Genomic DNA, 22075 nt, shown 5'->3' on the forward strand with positions numbered 1-22075 from the left:
CAGTTTTGACATGCAGAAAGCCTTCATGTTATCTGAGAGGACTTCATGAAATACTGTTAAAAATGTCTGAACTGCAGAAGCAAGCAGCTGGTGCATGCTGTTCATCGTCTGTCTGACACCAGACGTCTAACCCACTTCTGGCTTCACGTCCTCACATCCCGTCATGTGAGCTCTGAAATGCTGATGTTGATGAAGAGTGACGAGGGAGGGATAGAAGTTCCATCTTTAGACAACAGATGTATGTGGCGGTATCCTGGACAGAGAGAGAGGAGGAAATCCTTACTTTCCCTTCCTTAAAGGTCCCATATTATACACTTTATTCCCAATCTGAGACCATTCATTAATATCTAAATGAAATATTTCCGCCATGGTATGGACAAATCGACCCTCAGTTTGAGTGCAGCGGCTTCTCTTCACCTCCCTCTTTTTAGCAGCTTCAGAAATGTGCCGTTTATGGTGGGCGGAACCCTGGTGGAGCAGCTCAGCTGTTGGCTCCGCCCATCGCATCGCCCGTCATGAGGTGATTGACAGGTTAGGCCTTAGCTGTTACTAGACGCTGATTACAGCGTAGTGAAGGATAAACAAACGCCGGAACACCGGAACCCATTCCTGAAGAAGTTCGAGCAAGAAGACTAACAGTACTGCTCTTACCTCTCCAGCTGTGTCACGGACAGTTGGTATTGAACCTGGCTTCAGCTTCAAACGGTTGGCGAAGCCTGCTTTCCATGCCCCCATGTTGTGGAAACAGTCCTCTTTGAAATGCTGGCCACAGACATGCAAAACCTTTGGAAGTTTTCCGGGTACATTTCCTCCAAAAATAAAATTAATCCACTCAGTCCTCGTGGGTTCAGTGGATGGAAGTAAAAAAACGTTTTCGTGTTCATTTATGCAGCCACAAACAGAACAGTGCTTCTGTTGCTTAGCCATGTCCGCTAACGAGGGTTGCCGAAGAGGGAAAAACACTGGGCGCTAGGTGATTTTTAGAGGGCGGGCTTTGAGAGCCGGTAGACGGGTCCATCGCTCTGTGGGGAGTGGTTATTGTCCCTTATGACGTCATAACGTACACGCTTTCAAACAAGCTCATTTCAGCGCTTACTTCCCTAGAGGTGGAGCAGGGGGGAGAGAGAGCGCCTGAAAGAGTTTCACACTTACGGGTCTCCTACACATGCGGGGGGACCAGTATGACTGTTCCAAAACCATTAAAAAGTGAATTTTGCATAATATGGGACCTTTAAACATCAGGCACAACCAATGGTATGAAGATATTTAGAGTAGATATGACATATTTTGTGCCTTCTTGTGATATCTGATATTTGTGGATATTTTCTGACCAATTTGAACTAATATCTGATACAGAATCATCAAGCCTCTTTAGTAGATTAGTATAAAGTAGATTTGATACAATATGTTATATCACAGATTTACTGTAAGGAAATAATTTTTAACAAAAATTGTAGAGTAGATTCTACTTTAACAAGCTTGGATTATCCTCTCCACAAAAACCGCAGCCAGGTCTTATTTAGCCTTGTCCGTAGGTATCAGCTAATACACGTGTCACACTCAAAGCCACATCCTGCTGGTGAATGAATTGTTTTTGGCCCACATGATCATATCTAATCACTACTAGAGCCGGTCTGTTGATAGAGTGCATGCACCACTATAATACTACAAGTCCCACAATGCACTGCCAGAGCGTTGGTGCATCAATCACGGCCGGTGAGTGCGTACCTCATTCGTTCCCTAGCAGCCAGACACAGCTACTCATCTTTGTCAGCAACCCCTCTCCCCAAAAATGGCTAAATGAAAAGTGAACTGAAAACAGAGAATATGTTTGCGGATGTAAAAGACAAAGCTGATAGTCAGTGTGGAGACAGGGAGGCTGCAATGAAAGAATAAAACGTAAGAAGACACTTTGAAACGAATAACCACAACCGATACATCTGGATACAAAACAAAGAGTTTTTAACCCTTTAGGCGCCTGAGTTTTTAAAGTTTTTAAGAGAAAACGTAAGTGAGAAAAAATGATGACTATAACCCAAATTGTGGCAAAAAAATTACTCATCTAATTTAATAGGTTGGCAGCAGGTTGGCAGCTGTATTAGATTCCATAACTATATATAACTATATATATATATATATATATATATATATATATATATATATATATATATATATATATATATATATATAAACTGACCTTAAGTGCAGTTTAATTTTTTGCATTTTTTCTCCTGCTCCTACAGGGATTTTGTTTTTTCAAAATGAGGAAATTAATTTTGCCAGTTGTTTGCCTGTAAAAATGTTTTCCCTTGAAATTACTTTGAAGAAAAAAGCATATTATTAAGGGTGTTTTTTAGACAATAACTAATAGTTTCTGTTAGTTCCAGGTTCAGTGTGTGCACTAAGGTCATTTTAAAAAGGTTTTAATAAACATTGAACCAGTCCAGTCCCCAACTTGTTCTAATTTTGTCATTTTGACCCGCTGTGTATATGAGTTTGACACCCCTGAGCTAATACGTTTACATGTCGATGTCATCCTGCATCTCTAACCAAAGTATTTTAATTTAGCGCTGCTGTTTCCTGCTTACCTGCTTGAATGCAGGTAAAAGGAAGCGTGAACTGTCCAATGAAGTCGTTCCTGGACGCCTTATCATAGTCCTCCACCACGAAGCGAACCAGCGCCAGCTCAGGGGTGTGGATGACAAAGTTTAGAGTCTCATTCCACACTGGATTGAAACCTGCATGTAGAGGAGTGAATATAAGCAGCTGGGGTGGATCAAAAGCATTCATCTGTGTAAAATTAGGGTGACTGACCGTTGTTATTAATGTAACTGGTCTCTTCTTTGGCCTGGTCCTGTGGTACGCCATAGATCTCCACTCTGACCAGCGGGTCTACAATGGATCCTTCCTTCTGATTCACCTTTGGTAGCTGCTGGCCACTTATCACCTGAGAAATTCAAATGTATGTTGCATATTTGAGAAAGGGCTTGATTTCTTATTTCAACCAAAACTCTGGAGACTGGTCTAGTTTTAAACCTTGATTGATAAACGAAGTGGCTTGTAGCCCAGCCACTCCGCGGGTCTCTCTGGACTGAACTCAGTGTTGCCGTCTCTCATGAAGTCTGGCTTGAGGACGTAACCACAGCAGCCGTTCTGCCTGAAGAGCCCATCATTCAGATCCATTTCCAGACCTGCCGTCTGGAAGTTCAGAGCCACTTTGGGAGAGAAACAGAGTGAAAACTACTTCCTTACTTCTGTTTCTCATCAGAAATAATTTTTGCTTCACTGTAGCTGGCTGCGATCATTACTGAGAAATGAGACTAAAGGCCCATTCATGCTCGACGCAGAAGACGGACATTTTCATCATATGTCGCCGCCCTCATACTTTCATGTGTTTTTTACATTTCCATGGGTAATAAGTCAGTTCATCCACAAGTGGGCAGTGCTGAGTTCAGAGTTTACTTCCACGTTTTGACCCTGGTTGGTGGCAGTAATGCACCTCTATAAAGTTTTTACAACCGTCCAAAAACACCAAAAGACGAAGAAGAAGAAGAAAACCACGAAACAGAAGCAGTTTTATTTGGCGGTTCAGCGTCATCTTCTTCCTGTTCCTCTTCTTCTTCTCTGGTTTGTTCATTTTGCTGGTTACGTGTTAGTTCGACACTGCCCTTACAATTTCCGGTGGTATTGGACTTCTGTAGCTGGGCTCCCTGAAAACAGACCAAGGCTGTGTCCGAATGTGCACCCTACTCCCTACATAGTGCCCTTTATGGGGGTCACGCTATATTGAGAGAAAAAAGTAGGGCACTCAAAATTACCCAGAATGCATCTTGAAAAGTAGTGAGCATCAATGGTCACTAGACGGGTCAATATAGACCACAATGCATTGCGGGCAGAAGCTCAACATGGTGCAAGGAGGCAAAAATATTGAGCTGTGCGAAACTACCTATTAGCAAACAAACAAAGAATAAAATACAACATAAGGAATAAAAATATTTACACAAAACTTTGGATTGGACTTGGAATGACATCTTGCGGGTTGTGGTTGCCGTGGTGACGGCGGTAGTCACGTGGTTTGCGGCAACGAAAAAATAGGCAGCTTCGTTTCCGAATCGCCAAGAGAATTAGTCACTATGTAGTGCAGCCCTATGTAGTGAACGAGGTGTTAGGGAGTAGGGTGGACATTCGGACACAGCCCAAATGACGCATGTAACTACGAAACTGTCCCTCAGTCTGCGTATCCGTCTTCTGCGTCGAGCATAAATGGGCCTTAACAGTGAAAAGCCTGTCAGAATACTGCCTTTTTTAGAGAAAATTTTACCTATTTGAGCACATATGATGCGAATCATATGTCCTGTATCTAACCCTCCCATTTTTTTATTTGAATTCAAGTCCCTTTGCTGGGAAGGTCCACTTCATTTGGGGAATTGTGAAGGCGCAAATGAATTATGATTCGGATCAAAGAAGCGGACATATAAAAGCTAATTTGGATTAAAATTAATTTAGCTTTAGGAAAAGACAGGAAGCAACAAAGCTTAATGATTTTCTTTGACAAATTTTTTGAGTGTACAAATTTACAAACATTTCAAAGAAACATTTTCAGTGAACCCGATTAAATGCTTTTTTAGAGACAATTGTGTTTTTTTTATTTATTTATTTATAATTATTTTTCTATTAAACAAAACTGGTACTGCAGCTGGTAAAGAGGTGGGTTTTCACTCCACACACAGAGTTGTTTGTCCATTCAGAGACACCGTAGCAAAAATGGTGGCACAAATATGGCAGCTGCCATGTATGTGGACCCATGACAAGTAGATAAGTTATTTTAGTAAAGCAGTTGATATCAATAAAAACTGTTTTTAATTATATACATTTATTTTCTGTTGTTGACCTTTGCTTTTGTTACACACTGCACCTTTAAGTATTGCTGAATTTAATCTCCAGTTTCTAGTTGGTGGTTGGACTCTCTTATGTGTCAGACCGAATGAGACTGGTGATGGTTTGGATTTGGGTTTCTGAGGTGTACTTATGAGAAAAGAAAGTCACAGAATGTGAAACATTTAGTTTAACCAGCAGATATTGACCTTCCTCTTACCCATCTGGCAGCCAGTATTCCACATCTCCTGGGGGTTGTAGTTGGAGGAGTCTGTCCTCAGACCGCTGGGGTAGGTCCTGCTCAGCTGCCATGCGTTGTACTGCACAAACTCGGGCCCTGAAGGAAGAATACATGTGGTGTATTTCTGTAGCCCCTCCACCTGTAATTAAACTACTCGGTCTGAGTAAATTTACTGTATTGTGCATGTTTATCACATGATGATAATTGTGTTCTCCTATGACTTCTCCTTTGTTTGAAATCAATCATAAAGGTCCTGATAGTTTTCATGGAGATAAAGGGGGTTTATAGTGACGTATTTACTCGTCTTATCATAGACTATCTTAGGGTTCACTTATTGCTGGACCCTCATGGTGTTTCTATAGTGAATTTGGGGGCTATCATTACTTCCTTAAAGTAATGTGGTTTTCTTTTAGAAGGAGATAACCATTTACATTTTCTACTGTGCTCCATATGAATTTACCCGGACACAGGAACACATATCTTTATAGTGATTCTCGTTTCTGTAGTGATCTCACATGTCTCAACTCTGTTTTGACACCAAGATTATACCTACAGCCCTTGTAGTTGTGAAGATATACTCAACGTATTTTGGGTATGCCGTTTCAGAGAGAAGGCAGAAAAAATAGGCCTTGTGATGAAGAGGTTAAGCAGCATTCCTTCATGTTCATGATACCTGCTTCCTTAGCGAGCCTCTTTGCCTTGGACTCAGAGAATGAAGACATCTCGTAACACTTGTAGTGAGAACGAGTATGCTCAAACCCATGGAAGTGCACACTTTTACAGTAAACCACCAAGTCTGAGAGCTCCCTGGACAGTTTGGACTTCTTCTAAAGGGAGAAAGAAAAAAAAATCAGCAAATATTTTTCCCTATAACTCTAACTTAAATAAAGATGGTAAACTGTAGTGTCCCCTGAAAACATCCTGCTGGTACATGGAGCTCTGGAGCTATATGTTCCTGACTTTTTGAGGGTTTTTCCTTCTCACCGCAAAAGTTTGAATAGAGTTGGCTTTGTTTCTTTCTGTTATATCTATTACATTTTAAGAGCTAATCTTATTAATATAAAGTACATTTTAATAGGATTTTGAGTAAAAACAAAAAAGTAATGGCGTTCTAATCTGATGATTATTTCCAACATAACATAGTATGTATTTTCAGGCCTAAAGCAAGCAGAAAAGTCAACAACAGAATATTTTACTATCGGGCACAATAGAAGGATAAACAGTTTAAACTACATGATATGACTGATTCATAAAAAACAAACAAAAAAAAGCTGACATTATCGGAGGAAAAGAAAGAAAGTGACAGACCAAGAGATAAGACACGAGTCAACATTGGCCTGACTTTTACTGGCTGGAGAGAGCTCAGAGAAGAGACAGGATGAAGATGAGCCATCACTAAGGGGCCCAAAAGTGGGAAGACCGCTCAATTAAAGTCCATTTAAAAGTAGTCAAATTCAGCTGAAATCATTATGAGCCCATTATAATCTAGTTATATCGCTGTAATTCAACTGAATCCATTTAATTTTAATCACATATAATCCAACTAATGAGAATCCAAATATAATCCAGTTTAATTCAATTTGGCTTAATTTCTGCTGAATCCATTTCATTCCAATTATAATCCAGTATAATTAAATGAAATTTTATTTAAAAAAAATACTCAATTATCAGTTTGCTTTAATCCTGATCAATCTAATTTATTATCGGGACCAGACTTAGAGAGGGCGGCTGTCTGTCTTGACCAGTGAGGGATTGACACACAACAAACCCTACAACTCAGCCTAATTTTCTAACCGTTTTCACTCGGATAAGTCATGTTAATGAGCAGATAAACAAAGTCTTACTCATTTCTGTATTTTTAGATAGTTGAGACCAAATTAGCAGGTAGTAATTTCCTGTTTTCAGGTTTTACATCAGATAGTTTGGTTGTATTTTCACAGCTGTTACAAACTGTTGTTTAATTAAGGATAAAATACTAAAAATCTGAGTAAACTGATTATAGTTTATCATCTTCTTAATCTGATTATCATTGGCCAGAAATTTAAGTATACAAATTAAAACAGTTTTACCTCTTTTTTAATATTAATAGATTTACGTTTTAACTCATTATCTCCTCTCTCTGACTCCACTCTCAGCCCATTGTCTCCTCAGCCCCAGCCCCGTTTCCCAGTTTCCTGTCTGGTGTTATCACAAACCACACAGTTCTGACATGCTTCCCTATCATCTCTGATTGTGACACCGTTTTCAGGAAAATGTTAAACAGTCCTTTCTTTGATAAAACAGGGAAAACACAAGTTGTCCTGAATGTTTGATAGAAGTTAAACTGACTGCTTGATTTTTCTTAGAAGAGTTTGTCCTGATTAACAGAAAAAAACCAAAAGCTTAACCCACGTCTCCTGTTTTTATTTAAAGAAATCTCAGATGAGACATGAAACATCCTTAGAACAAGAGTTCAGACACATCTACTGAATGGGATCACCATGAGCTGGAGAATCTGTGAATGTAGAGGAAACGGTTGCTTTTACCAAATCATCACCACATACACCCACCTTGCCCTTCTCGGCCGGTTGTTCTGCACCAGGGCTCTCAGCATCACCATCGACTGTGTCTTCATCATCACTGACTTCATCTGTTAGGGTTTCATCCAGACACTCCTCCAGACCACCAATTTTTTTGGCTTTTAGCAAAATCTTGCCTCTCAGCTCCTGTAACAAACAATAGTGGAAGAAATATGTCTGTGAGACTCAAACGTCCAGCAAAGACTGTCCATCTTCCTGCACTATGCTGCCTCCTAAGTAATTGTAGGAATTCCTCATGGCATTTATTTGCCATTACTCCAAGTCAGCATTGATTGTCCTAAGTGCTCTAATGGAAAAGAGTTTCCAGGTTATATCAGTGCTTTTAGGATTAGTACAGAATGGACAACAAGGTTCAGACTCAATCTTTAAATGTTTTCCTCAGATTAGTGTTCTGATATTTTATTCCCTTTGACTGCATATGTTGTAACCAGACAACTCAATGAAATGATGAAAAAACAAAAGATGACTGTAGAGTTATTTAGGAACATTTTCCTGAGAGCACAGAGTTCTGGAAAATCCATCTGAAAAAGTACAAAGAGTCTGAGACACTCAAAACAAAAAGGAATAACCTCAACAACACACAACTCAAAGTTTAGCTTTTGTTTGGTCTTACTAAAAGAATTAAACCTTTTGGGGATTTTTTAAAGTTGCTGTAGTACGGTTATTGTCACAGCGGGTGGAGGAAGCAGGACCAAATACAGGTTGAGACACAGGAGGCAGGTGGACAAAGGGAACACGGGTTTAATCAAGAAAAAAAAGGCGCTGCACAGGCAGGAAAAGCAAAAAAAAAAAAAAAAAAAAACAATGCTAGAAACCCCAAACTAGGACACAAGCAATGTACACTGAGGAGAACAAAACTAAACGAGGAACAGGTGAAGCAAATTAGCAAATGAAACCAGGTGTGAGGAGAACAGGAAGTAAAAAAGAATGCAATACACAAGGTGATGAACTACAAAATAAAACAGGAAATGAGAACAGGTTTGTTTTTATTGCCCCTCAAATTGTGCAAAACTTAAATACAGCAATAAAGAACTGATAATAGAAACACTCAAATATCACTACAAAGTTTTTATGCTCTCATGAGATGGTTTTTCAGACCTGTCGAAGGAATTACATGATTCCACTTAAATGTGCTACAGGAAATGGTTGACAACTGGATCCAAATTTGTTTGAAAAATAGCAGAACTGTATCAGATTCTGACCTGTGGTGAAGGAAGCTGCTGAGGGATCTGTCCATTCAGAGGGGCGGTCAACAGCATGTCACCCAAGATTTGTGTAAGGTGTTGGGCCATAAGCGTCTGCTGCTCCACACCACAGTGATCCTCAAGGGACACAATGACTGGGAAGTCCGATGCCTGGCAGAAAGATAAAGCACAATACTCTTCAGTTGAACACCCCCACAATCAGAAAAGGCCATATGGAGAAACAAACATTTACTTTGACTTTTATACAGTTGCAGTCAATCCGAACCTGAGATTTCATTTGCATATTTGAGCTGAGATTTGCTTTTCAAGCATGTAATCTGTTTTTCAAAAACAGATTGGGATGGGTACAAAAATAAGAACAGGTGTTGTTATAAACCAGTCATTGTAATCAGGGCTTGGTACAAAGGCAAATCTGTGGGAAAATCACTGAAGTTTAAAAACAATGTGATTTAAAGACTAATAACAGAGATTTTATGTCAGACAACTGTTGCTCACTGGATATTTTCTCTTCTTCAGACCATTCTCTGGAAACCCTAGAGATGGTTGTGTGTGAAGACTAGGGCACACCCTGGACAAGTCACCAGTCCATCGCAGGACCAACACATAGGGGACACACAACCATTCACACTCGCACTCACTCCTCATCAATTAACCTAACATGCATGTCTGGACAGTGGGAGGAAGCCAGAGTACCTGGAGAGAGCCCATGCATACACGGGGTACAAAGAAAACTCCACACAGAAAGGCCACTGCCCTCAAAGTTTGAACCTCCCCCAGCCGAGATTCAAACTGACAACTTTCTTGCTGTGAGGCTATGGTGCTAACACCACACCACCGTCATGGTGTCATGCCAAAGTCACTTAAACCTTCTTTCTTCCTTCTTGGGGTTTGTGAGGGTGTTATGCAACAGCCCCTTCACTAAGGTGAAAATGGTTTATGATTTTGTTCATTATTTAGCATTGAAAGCTGTGTTTTGTTATATAATTTTTTGTGAAAAAAATCACTCAATATCTCTCTCTTGAGGTCTTACTGGGTGTGGCATCATGCAGGGCACACATGAGGGAAGCTTAAGGACCCACGCTGCTGTGGATTGTCTAATAATCACCTGGTTAGTGCAAACCATGGAGTACAAGTCAAGAGGGATGAAGCTTAACTGAGTTAGGATTCAGTCTGTTCCTCTTCTTTGTAACTACCTCTCCAGCTTCGGAGAAAACCCTTCACATGGCACAGAAGTAGCTGGAATGTGTAGATACTGTCTCTAGCAAGCTTGTAATTAGGACAAACTGTTGTCTTTGAGTTCTAGTATTTTAAAGGGTGTTCTCTGCATAGGTGGGGCTCAGCTAAATAAAGCTGAAACTCCACTGTTGCTTCAGCCATTTTGTTTTCAACTCTTTGAGTTTCATCAGCTGGAAATCAGAGTAGAATGTGGTGAAACACATTGTATGTGTTTTTTATTTTAACACTGATATTCGCACCTTTACTACACACTAATCTGTTAACTAGCCTGTTAATCCATGTGTAAATACTTCTGTATAATGTTTAAATGTCTATGCACCAATGTAAGTGTATGACTGTTTATCAGTTGACATAATGGTTGTCAATCCATTAAACAACAACTGTAATTACACACACACAAAAAATCTCCACTCAAAAACCCAGAAAGGTTGGAGGGGTTGTGCCTGGCCCTGGTGCACGAATAAACAGAAAACCCTGCCCTGAATTCAAAGCTGGCGCGTGGGTCGGTGATACACCCGTAACGTCATGAAGCTTCATTTGGAGAATCGCATGATTTTTCACACAATGACTCCAGACCTCGAGGCCATAGACGTACATACATATAAATGTATATGGACGTCTTGTTTCGAGCATACAGGTGGCTTTATGTTCTAACACTTAACCCCAGTGGGGTTTGATATGGAAATCTTCCATTTTTAGTCAGTTTTTGGGTAAAATCTGTGATAAAATTGTTGCATCGTTTCCATTCAGTAAAAGTTTCCACAATCCTAATTTAGTTTTTTCATCATATCTTCCCAAAGTTGAGAGTAAATCAAAGAGTAGAACTTCCTGGTTGTGTTGCATGTCAGTCAGCAGAGGTAAATTACAGGGAAGATTAGCAAGACCTGCTTCTGGGTTTTAGTGTTTTATTTACCCACTGACAATCCTGTGGATGCATATGATATTTGTTAAACTTACTGCCAGTGCTGACCAGATTGTTGTGGTTAAGTTCAGTTAATTGGAGCTTAATGGATTTGATTCCAGCTCTGTGGCTGATTCAGCAGTTTGCTGGATGATCAGAAGAACAAAGTGTGGAAGCTGTTTTCTTTTATCAGTGCAAACTGTGCGAGAGTCGGAGCTCACCCTGAAGGCGTACTCTTTTAATGTTGAGATAATGTCTTTGAAGAGAATTTTTGAGGTCAGAGTGTGTCCATGATACACAACAGGTTCCCCGTCGCTGCCGTCCCAGCAGTCTACTTCTACACAGCGGCATCCTCTCTTCAGCGCCCTGCACACAAACACAAAGAGAAGCAGCACTTGTTTGTGTAGTTTTATGACTAAACACATTGGTTTTATAAAAAATAAATAAATAAATAAATAAATAAGGAAATTTTGCCCTTCATCCCTGGAAAAATACCTCAGTATTTCTTTTTACCTTAACCTGCATGAGTCACTTCCGACTCATAAGATTGCAAAAAAGTTCCATAAAAAATTTACAGATTAATTTTTTTCTCCACTTTTTTCCTCAGTTCTTTCATTCAGCTTCAGTCTTAACCAAGATTAACCCTCTGAATGCCAAATGAATTTCAAGATGTCAACTTAAAAAAAAAGATTATAGTTCATTTATGTTTGCTGGGGGTAATAAAATGGGTAAAAAAAAAAATAAAAACATTGATTGTGATCTTTACATTTTCAGTCATTATATCCTGTGAAAAAATAACTCATGTATATTATTTTTCATAAAACAGTGATATGTGGTTAAACTTGCATTTCAAGGGTAAAATTAATTTAAATTATTTCATGATTGATAGTTTTAATTAAGACTAAAGCTGATTAAGCAATTTTAGTGAAAGTGCAAAAAATATTAATCTTTAATGTTTTTATAGCAGTTTTAGGAAGAAGACTTTTGTGAATTTCAAAGTTCTTTAAGAGAAATATCTTCATACCAACAATCATTCAAACACAACTAAAGTGGTTAAATATAGAGAAAATTTACCTGGAAGGATAAAGTCCCTACTGAGCTACAAGGGTTAAAACCATTACAGTAATTTCACTCAGCTGAGACATAAACTCCTGAAAAGTATCCTATGCTGACTTTTTATATCCTACAGTATCATCTGGTCTCTTTAGCTACTCAGGTTCCTTTAAACACAGTCAATCTGCTGCATGATGCTTCCAGATGACCCTCACTGGATGTAGGCCTCCAAGCTGCTCTGTCCCACCACCTGGTCTTCCAGCAGGTAGGTGTTGTGGGAAGAGGAGATGAAGTAGTGGCTGAGTGGCTGGTTCATGTCCTGGTGGAGTTTCAGGTAATCTGGATTAAAGATGGAGCCCTCTGGGGAGCACAGGTACATCTGGAAGCCGTCTAAGGACATGGCAACTTGTTTCATGGCTGCAGAGAGATGAAGAGACAGACAGCAGGTCAGACTGGTTCATAAGCAGCAATAAAACTCTGCTCAGCATCACTCAAACTGAACTACAATTAAAGATAAATAGATTAAAATATATATATAATAGAAATTATAAACAAAAAATTTAAACCACGGCTTTAGCTGCACGAAGGGGATCTTCATGGAAAATAGGTAGCGAACTATTCTATGCTCTGTCCAAGTCTCGACCCCACCCTACTCATCCATCCATCCCCCGCTCACTTCCCTCTGCCTCATCTCTCTGCCCTTTCATCCATCTATCCTCCATCTTTCTTTGTCCTTTTCAGCCTCTTTATCCCCTTCCTTTCCTGTGTCATTTATTCCTCTTTTCTCACTTCTTTTTCAGGTACCGTATGGAGGGGGTCCTAAAAGACCAAAAACACTGAGATCCTGAGCCAGTATCCACATCCGAAGTCTCCTCCATTCAGCATGTCATCATACCAGCAGGAATGACCCCACTCATTGGGGGTGCTGTGTGATGAGCACCCAGAAACCTTTTTTGGAAAATATGGCAACTTCTAAACACTTTATGGTTAGTTAAGATTTTTATTTTATTTTATTTGTTTTATCTATTTAATGTATGACGTCTGGTCTCCTCCCTGAAAGCAGCCCATGATTATAGTTAAAGAGAGTTCATGATATGATATAAATGGCTCATTTTGAGAATATAAACATGTTATTTTGGTGAAGTCATGAGATACCAAAAGGAAGACAGTTTTTAATTATATATTCAATTTTTCTGTCATTGACCCAAAAACCTGTTTGGTCTTTGGGGGATGTTTTGGATCCAGCTCTATGAAATTCTTTCGCTTGAAGTTTTCTTTGCAGAGTTATCCACAGATAACTCGGAGGGTGTGTTGATCATGGTTGAACTTCCAGACTGTAACTGAATTAGTTCATTGGGTAATTTTGTGAGGTCACTGACTTTGACAGGGAGGAAAAAACAGGTGAGGCAACTTTATAAACACTTTCCTAAAACCTCAACAATAAGCAACCAGGAGTTTTAATGAGCAGCCACTTTATAAAAGATGCCCACAGGATGAAAGAAGTCCGATTAATTTTACAAGTGTATAGATGCTCTGATCAAATCAACTCTTAAGAAGAGTTTTAGTTTTCTCTTAAATGTCTTTTGGTTAGTCCTTATCATTACCGTTATGCATTACTAAAATACAGAACCTTAAACATGAGAGAGAAATTATAAAGATTACTTCAAGGATTGTTGCCACACATAAACCAAGAGTCCCCTGTTAGCTCATGAAGTGTGTGTGGCTGCACTTTGTAAGGTCCACCTTGTTGCTGCTGAGGACGCTGCCACCACCAGTACCTGTCTCAGAGGGTTCGTAGCGCTCGATCAGCTCCTTGGCGTGCTGGGGGCTCTGGTCTCCCTCGTGCTGCTCTATCCTCAGAAAGTTTTCCAGCTCCTCCAACATTAACCTCTCCCCATCTTCTGAATAATCCTGGAACACCCTCCACACCTCATCCCTCTGAGTCAGCATCTGATAGAAGTGAACAAACTGCTCGATTTCCAAACAGCCGCTCCCTGATTTGTCGGCCATCTGTGCAAATAAAGGAGGTACCATCAACTTGTTTCAATATTTAAAATAAAATGCTAATGTGTTGTCTTTGCATGTGATTCATCATTACATCTGAATCCTTGCTTTAAAGCCTGAATTTGTTTAAAATTGTATAGAAACAAAATTATTTAAAAAAATAAGAAAAGAAGATTAAAAAAAGACTGGAATTAATGAAATACAATTAGATATTAAATAAATTACTAACAATAAATAAGTTCAAGTTCAGTAAATGGACAATATAAGAATAGATACCTAAACAATATTGATTAAATAAAAAACAGATCAATTAAATAATTAGATAAAAACAAAGTGAAAAAAGTCCAGAAGTGGTTTGTCACAGATTTGCTACAAACTCAGTTACGGGTTAATCCCCAGATCAGACTCTTACCGTGAAAAGATGAAGAGCATGGTCTTCATTCATGTCTACATTCATCATCTTCAGCAGCTTCTTCACCTCTTTGAAGTCCATCTTCCCGTCTTTGTTTTTGTCAGCTTTCTGGAACCAGTCCCAGACCCATCTGAGAGTCTGCTGAGGAAAACTCACATGTGACATGAAGAAAACCGGACAATCAGCGCGGCTGGCCAGAAGGATACTGGTCCAGCCTCTCCTGCTCATCCATCGTTTGGACCTTGTGAATGAGTTTGCGCAATCCCTGGATCCAGGCCCGAGCCTCCTCCGGAGACTCGGCCACAAGGTCCAAGTTGCCTTGGCGACCGTGAAACACCAAGGTGAAGCACAGGTCAGCGGGAAACTCATCTGCGATGCTCAGCAGGACCTCAGACTGATGTCCCTCACGGACCACTTCCAGCTCTGTCACTGAGACTGAGACATCAGGGTATGATCATGGGAAAGAAATACAGGATTTAATGATGCCAGTTTCAAAAATGCATTTCAGGAGATTTTTTTCCTGTCAACTCTTCTCCACAGCAGCCTGAATGTTCCATCATTTGCACAGCTCCAGTTTGGCGCCATCCAACTCCCCTGCCAGATAGACTTTCAGCTGCCATCATCACTTATCATCATCCTCACCCAACCCCCTCTTCACATCTTCAATAAGCTTCCTCTTAATGTAATTCCTAAGTCTTCCTATCCTGTATACAGGCCTTTCTGTTCATTTGTAGCAGGGCTATTCCTTCTTATAGGGGACAGATACATGGCCCGGTCATTTTCATTTAGGCTATCTGAACTACACAGGACCTGGGCTTAAATTTGTTACCATACCCAACCCTTTTTGGTGTAACTGCAGATATTCTTTGAATGGCTGAAGCCTCCAAAATTTAACCTGTTTTTTTCCAGTTGGTAAACTAAACTCTATAATCAGGTTATTTGGGCATCACCTTCACTGAATTAAGCTTCTAAAGTGTTAAGCAGCATAGGCTCATTCTTGGCTGCTTAAGGGGAATTCTTCACATTCTGCCTTGTAATTCTACAGTTCTGTAACACTTTTCTGTCCTCTGGTTCCTTTTCAAGCTGTTTTTGACGTGTCTGTTCATCTGTTGTCAAAGAAATTGATCTGGACTTGAGAAGGGGGAAGCAGTGCTCCATGAACACTGTGTACACTGGGGATGGGGGTTGCTGACCTCGTCTCGGGATGTTGTGGGTCGGTGGAAGGAATACTTCAAAGACCTCTTCAATTCCACTGACACGTCTTCTGACAAGGAAGCAGAGTCTGGGGACCCAGGGCTGGGTTCTTCTATTTCTGGGGCTGAGGTCGCTGAGGTGGTTAAATAGCTCCTAGGTGGCCCGGGATGGACAACATCCACCTGGAGTTCTTTAAGGCTTTTGGATTGGGTCTCTACTTTTTGCAGATGATGTGGTTCTGTTGACTTCATAAGGCCGTATAAGTACATAGTTTGGGTCTGTAAATTTAAAGGTGGTTTGGCTCCTACAAATTACATTTTTGTCACTGATGAATAAAGGATTCCAGCTTAAGATCTGAACATTCAAGGCATGTCATTTAAGTGTAGATTTCTTAACTATTATGCAGGCATGCCTTCTTCCTAAATACTGTGAAAGAAATTTAGCTGCATATGGTAATCACTCATATATACTAATAATAATCACATGTATATTCAGTTTTCTTTATTAATTTAATATTATTAATCCATTCACTTTTACATTTTTATATTGTGTGTTCTCTGAAGTTACAGTTTTCATTGTGTATGTGTGTGTGAGGTCAGAATGACCATTTTCTTCCCAGAGCTCTGATATGGCAGAGTTGAGACTGGTTTTCGCACCTGCTAGATAGCTGTAGTTGTTTGGGATATCAGCTTGTTGTGGTATGTGGGCTTTGTCTGAAAACTGGAAGAAAGTGGCGCCACTAAGTCTTCAATTCCTCATATTATTATTTTGCTGTTTGACCTTCAGCTGGAGACCAGCTGAATAAAACTGTTTCTCTCTGATGAATCATCAGAGTCTCTCCCGATTTCACGCGAGTCGGGACGACCACTCTCTTACTTGCAAGTAATTCTTTTATTCAATACTTCTCCTGTAAATAAACCGTATATACTTTTACTCATTCCAGACTCTTGGTAATTTTTCTACAACAATACATCTCAGACTTATTGGCCCGGTATGTGCTCTCCTGGCCACTGAGCTCCTTAGATGGAGTTAATCACTTCCAGGTTGCAGTTTGTAACAAAGAGGGATTGAGTTTTTCTGTGAGATCCTGCCTAGCAGCAGTTCTCTCACATGGAATAACTCAGCACATGTGATTTAGAAGGAGGAATAGATTAGGGCCATAGGGGTTCAGGTCTAGATTTAATAAAGAAAAGGTTTTTCTTTGAAGCTGGAGACGGAATGCTGCTTTCTTCTAACTTAATAAAAATACAGTAAGATTGTTGAGGAACTAAGATGAAATGACAGGAAGAGGGACCAATTTAAAGAACTAAATCACTTGAATCTCAGTATTTGTTGTTCATTCAGCTGCTTCTGTACTCACAGGTAGAGTGGCCTTTCCCCACCCATCTGGACTTGTACCAGATTGTCAAGCTGTCCTCCAGAAGTCGGAAATGTCGCTGTTTCTTCCATGAGCGGGACTTGACTTTTCTCAGAGTCGACCCCGCCATCATCAGCTTGACATCTGGATCGTCTTGAACACCTGGGGACAGGTGATGAACGTACTGTATCAAGCCACATCATCAGATTACTCAACTACAATTCTTTTATCAAAACCAAAAACTCATGAATAATAATTACTCACATGAACCTTCAGAATCCATCTTTATCCTTCACACATGCTGTTTAAAAAGAAACAGATGTCACTGAGCTGCTCCAGATACTTCTAGCTCAATCCAAACTAAACACATTCAGAGAAGCTCCATGTTTACCAAAACCACCTTGTCAGTCTTCACTTTCTCACAGAAAGTTTTCTTGGGGTCTGGTTTTTACATCAGTTTGTTTGTTGAGCACCAAGTTGGTTTGTTGGGTGCTGGTTAATCCATTACAGAAGGAAATTTCTCTGCACATAGTCAGATTAGTTTATGCTCTGTGTTGAATTCCACTGAGGCTGCCCCTTGTCTTCTCTGTGGTGTTCATGGACAGGCGCTCAAGGTGCAGTCGAGGTGAGGAGGGTTTCTGGTTTGGAAAACTCAGGGTTTTATGTCTTCAGGGTATGGTTCTCTTAGCTTCTTCAGCATTTGCATGATCACACCCATCATTAAACACAACTCATTCCTTATATTTTACACTCTTACAAACACAATTGCTTATACAGTTACTGAGTTATCCTGCAAGTTTACCAGTAGCTATGGTTATGTTCTCATATACTTGCTGATGGAGTTGATGTCTTTATCAGTTAAAACTTTATGTAGGTGCTCCTGATGATTGTCTGTTTTGTTTTCTTAGAGAGGACAAAGTATGTTTTCTTAAAGGTACAGTGTGTAAGAATTACTGACATCTAGTGGTAAAGATGGGCATAGAAAAAACCAAATGCCAAGCACAGCTGTGAATGGATGGCCATTAGTGGCCAAAATTTTTCCAGACATCAAACATGTTTTCATCTGTTTGTGGACCCAGTGGCCTCATATGCAATGATGGCCGCACTACAGGTAACTACTTCGACATTGTGTACATGTGTAGTGTTGTCTCCGACGTGCCTAGCACCTGTATAGTACCTATCGAACAAAGCCAGTACAGCTATTTTAATCTTAGAGGATTTTCCCTTCACACACAGTTTGTCCATTCAGAGACACCGTAGTACAAATGGTGTTACAAATAAGGCAGATTCCATGTATGCACGACAAGCAGATATAAACGACTCATTCTTGGGGAATAAAATGTAAAAACATAATTATCTTAGTGAATATAATTAGATGATTAGATTTCAATAAAAACATAGTTTTAATGATATATTACATTTTCTGTTTTTGACCTTGGATGTTGTTTCATGCTGCAACGTTGCAATGTAGCAACTGTCTGTCTGGTTTTTGTGTTTTGGTTTTGGTTTTGATTGTATAGTTGTTGCTCTTGTTTTCCATCTTTGGTATCATTGTTTCTTTTCTATTCTCTTCAATCACCCCCCTCTTTTGTCCCTCCTGTTTGTCCTTAATCCTAATGTATTCTTTTATATCCAGGGATATGAGATGCCCTTGCAGAAGATGGCATCGTTGGGCGTTTTCAAGACTTGGCAACATGTAGATCAGGCTACAGCGGCAGCATAAGTCTTCAGTTTTAATTAGCTGGAAGCAGAGCTGGCTTGTGCAGCAGGTGTGCTGACTACAAGAAATCACAAACACTCAGCGGTGTGTGCAGCCAAGCCGGACAGAAACCAGGAGAGCACATATGACCAGACTTCTTTCAGATTTATTGATTGTAATGTTGTCTGTAAAAACACTCATTTTATTTTTTACCTGATCATTTATTCATCTTTCTTTTCTTTTATAAAAGCAACCATACAAGCATATGCATATGCACAGCTGCAGGAATGTAATCTCTTTACAGTCATTAAATGGATTTCCATAAAATTTGGAACAAATGTTTATTGACATTGCAAACCTTTGACCCTTTTTTCAAGCCAACAAAATGCCAAAACTGAAATAACACCATCAGCTATTTTAGAATTGACTATAGCTGATTAATGGACAGAACTGCTGACTGGAACTCATTTTACTCATTTTACCCTCTTTTATTAATTCATTCCAAAGATATCATTTAACTCAAAGCATATTTACGTCTGTCCAACATTACTCTGGATGCCCACAGGAGTCGGATTAAAAGAAGAAGATAAAAACACTGCTAATCTGCTGCTGCCATGTAAGCTCAAAGTTTCTTAGGATCTCTATTGTTCACAGATAACTGGATCAAACAGGACCCAAAAGGAAAGCCTTTCTTGATCTTAGCATGTCTGTATTCCTCTGTAATAACTTTTCTTTCCTCTCATTGTCCTCTGCATAGTTTTCATCTCCCTGCGCCAGTTTTCCCCTGGCAAGTTCATAAGAGTTCTCACCACAGCGTGACTGGCGTGATGCACTGAATCCATCTGCAGTTGCTTAACAACTAAATTTCACACTAAGAAAACAAATGGATTGTCAAAGTGAAGCTTACTTTTCCACAGCTATTTGCTCCATAATTGAATCTGTTGAGCCACACAAAATACATTTTTTATTTTCCACGTTTTCCAAATTGACACACCCTCCCTCCTTCAGACAGACACAAACTTTTCAGATATTTTGGGGTGCATGAGTCACACATGGTCACTTCATGAGGGAGTTCACTGGCTGCACGCATACACACAACCAGCAAAGGAAGGACTCGAGGGAACATCTGACAGGATGGAAATGTAGCACAAATTTGTCATGACAACTAGAGCTGTCTGACTTTCAGCTGGTGAGCATGATCTATCTTATAGTTAAAGTTTGAAATTGTTTAATGCATCTTAGGATTCTTCCACTTCCCCCAGAGAGGAAGGATTTATGCCCTGATATTTAACCAGGACTGCTTTGTTTTTTATTTTGCATGTGACTATGTGAGGAATGCAACAAACAAGTGAACAGACAGAATCAGTCCAATGAAGTCCATATATAACTCTACAGTTCAGCAATGGAGGGAGGATTATTAGAGAAAGAAATATGAGACACCGAAAGCATCATTTCAGCAAAGTCTGCATGCAAGTGCAAAAGCAAGAATGACTCAGACACATTACAGTCTGGATTACAGCTTAATAGCAAAACGTAAAGAAAAAAAAGGGTTACCCTCATTGAAAGAACAGATCTCACCAGGTAAATTAGAAGTCAGGCCTCTGAAGGTGGGTGGTCTTCAGGACAAAGCTCTTAGAAGAAGGAGTAACAGAAAAAGAAGGCCCGGATAGGTTTGTGCGAACTGTCCTGCAGCTCAGCTCTGAGCTTTTAAAAGACCGAGATTGTTGCAAGGGAAATCTATCCTGGCCTCGGCCCCTCCCTTCCTTTCAGATTTACCGCTGGGTCTGGGATCCTGCTTCCCTAGACAGTTATACTCCACTCCCTCCCCACTAGCCTTTTCTCTTTTCCTGCCACTCTCTCACTCTGGCATCCACAGACCGCCCCTTATTACATCTGGTCAAGGTTGGCTCCCTTCACCTCCTTCTCATGTTTCTTTATCAGCGCTGATTATTGGAAAAACAATGGTGGGAAAAGGTCAGTTTTGGAAATGAGCCAAGTCATCAAATACTGAAAAGCTGGACATTAAAACAATCCCTCTCTGCAGGATTGACGCAGTACCTCTTATTTAAAGAAGAAAAACATGGTTTTCTTCCTGATTAAACATTTAAATCTTATCAGAACTCAAAATTGCAAGAGATTGAAAACAGACCACCTGGCAGGAAACACTGCAGAGCTTCGACTGGTAGACAGTTAAGATGCCTATTTGATTTTTTTTTTTTTTTTTTTTTTTTTTTTTTTTTTTTATAAAAAAAAAAAAAAAAAAAAAAAAAAAAAGATGCCTATTTGATTACACTCCTCGTTACATGTAAGATGAATCTCTCCACTGGACATTTTAGTGGACAGCTGAAGCACAAAAAACAACAGAAAAATGGAAACAACATTTAACCTGTTCTCAGACCTGTCTGGCTAATGTACAGCTCCATTTGCAGGGCTCTGTGGCCCAGATGTATAATAACTTTACCTACTGCAGCTTTTTTCCTCATAAAGAGTAAACAGGCAGAAAGACACAGAGAGTACTTAGGATCATCTCCCAGTGGGATTAGATTTTCTGACAGACGGAAGGCCTGAGCGCAGGTGTTTCCTTGATGCATGATGACTGAGCATAATGGAGCCCATGTGGGCAACAATCTGGTAATGCACCGGTGAAAGGAAATGAAGGATCAATAGGAAAGTTAGTGGATGAAGCTGGAAGATGAAGCACTCATTCACCACAGGTGAACTTTTTCCTTTAACTTTCAAAGAATTAACGTACCATGAAAATAACACAAGGACAGAGTTTACTTCTCAGCATTTGCTTTGAGATTATATCAAAGAATGGTCTGATGGACCAACAAGATTTTGGAAGCCTTTTATAATAATGGTTATTCAAAGATGAGGAGCTGCAGGGTCAATGTGGTTTGAACAATCTGGATTTGTACAGATATCTCCAGATGAGGCATTAGATGGAGCAAAATATTAAAATGTTCATGCTAAATTAGGTAAATTATATATTTTGGCATATGAATCAGATCTGAGAAAAATTTTGTCTCCATCTCTCTCTCTCTCTATATATATATATGTGTGTATATATATGTATATATATATTTAATAGGGACAAACATAGAAATTTTCAGATTTATTAACCATTTTTGCCGTTGAGAACAAAAACCCAGATGTTTTTTGGGGTTCTGACGTTCAGTAATGTATGCTGTTGATATTTGACAGAAGGTTGTTGTTTCAGATCCTGCTGCTCGCATTAAGCAACTGCCATCTAATCAGCGCACAGTATTTTATACAAGCTGCAACATAAAAACTAAATACCTGCCTAGAGAAGACTTCA

General features: G+C 39.7%; 1 protein-coding gene across 2 annotated transcripts; it reads right to left on the reverse strand.

Moving 5' to 3' along the window:
• Positions 1-118: 118 nt before the first annotated feature.
• Positions 119-20518, reverse strand: plcd4b (phospholipase C, delta 4b). Of its 2 annotated transcripts, none has more exons than XM_042001010.1 (16): positions 20335-20518; positions 17322-17358; positions 17061-17219; positions 14713-14941; positions 14507-14636; positions 13869-14100; positions 12306-12507; positions 11259-11403; positions 8898-9050; positions 7666-7821; positions 5790-5940; positions 5096-5212; positions 3037-3215; positions 2815-2947; positions 2589-2738; positions 119-253 (listed from the first exon to the last, which is right to left on the reverse strand). In XM_042001010.1, the coding sequence occupies exons 2-16, from the start codon at positions 17338-17340 to the stop codon at positions 162-164; spliced, it is 2247 nt and encodes a 748-aa protein (XP_041856944.1). In that variant the 5' UTR covers positions 17341-17358; positions 20335-20518; the 3' UTR covers positions 119-161. The 2 variants fall into 2 exon arrangements, with proteins under 2 accessions (XP_041856944.1, XP_041856943.1); XM_042001009.1 differs by having other exon boundaries at positions 5790-5943; positions 20335-20517.
• Positions 20519-22075: the final 1557 nt, after the last annotated feature.

The sequence above is a fragment of the Melanotaenia boesemani genome, chromosome 12, assembly GCF_017639745.1.
Source record: "Melanotaenia boesemani isolate fMelBoe1 chromosome 12, fMelBoe1.pri, whole genome shotgun sequence".
Classification (NCBI taxonomy): domain Eukaryota; kingdom Metazoa; phylum Chordata; class Actinopteri; order Atheriniformes; family Melanotaeniidae; genus Melanotaenia; species Melanotaenia boesemani.

Excerpts from the sequence above, each read along its gene's own strand:
- plcd4b (XM_042001009.1), bottom strand. Across the intron at positions 14,637-14,712 it reads GAGCAGGAGAGGCTGGACCA|ATGGGTCTGGGACTGGTTCC; the intron begins GTATCCTTCTGG and ends GCAGACTCTCAG. Across the intron at positions 3,216-5,095 it reads GAATACTGGCTGCCAGATGG|TGGCTCTGAACTTCCAGACG; the intron begins GTAAGAGGAAGG and ends TCTCTCCCAAAG.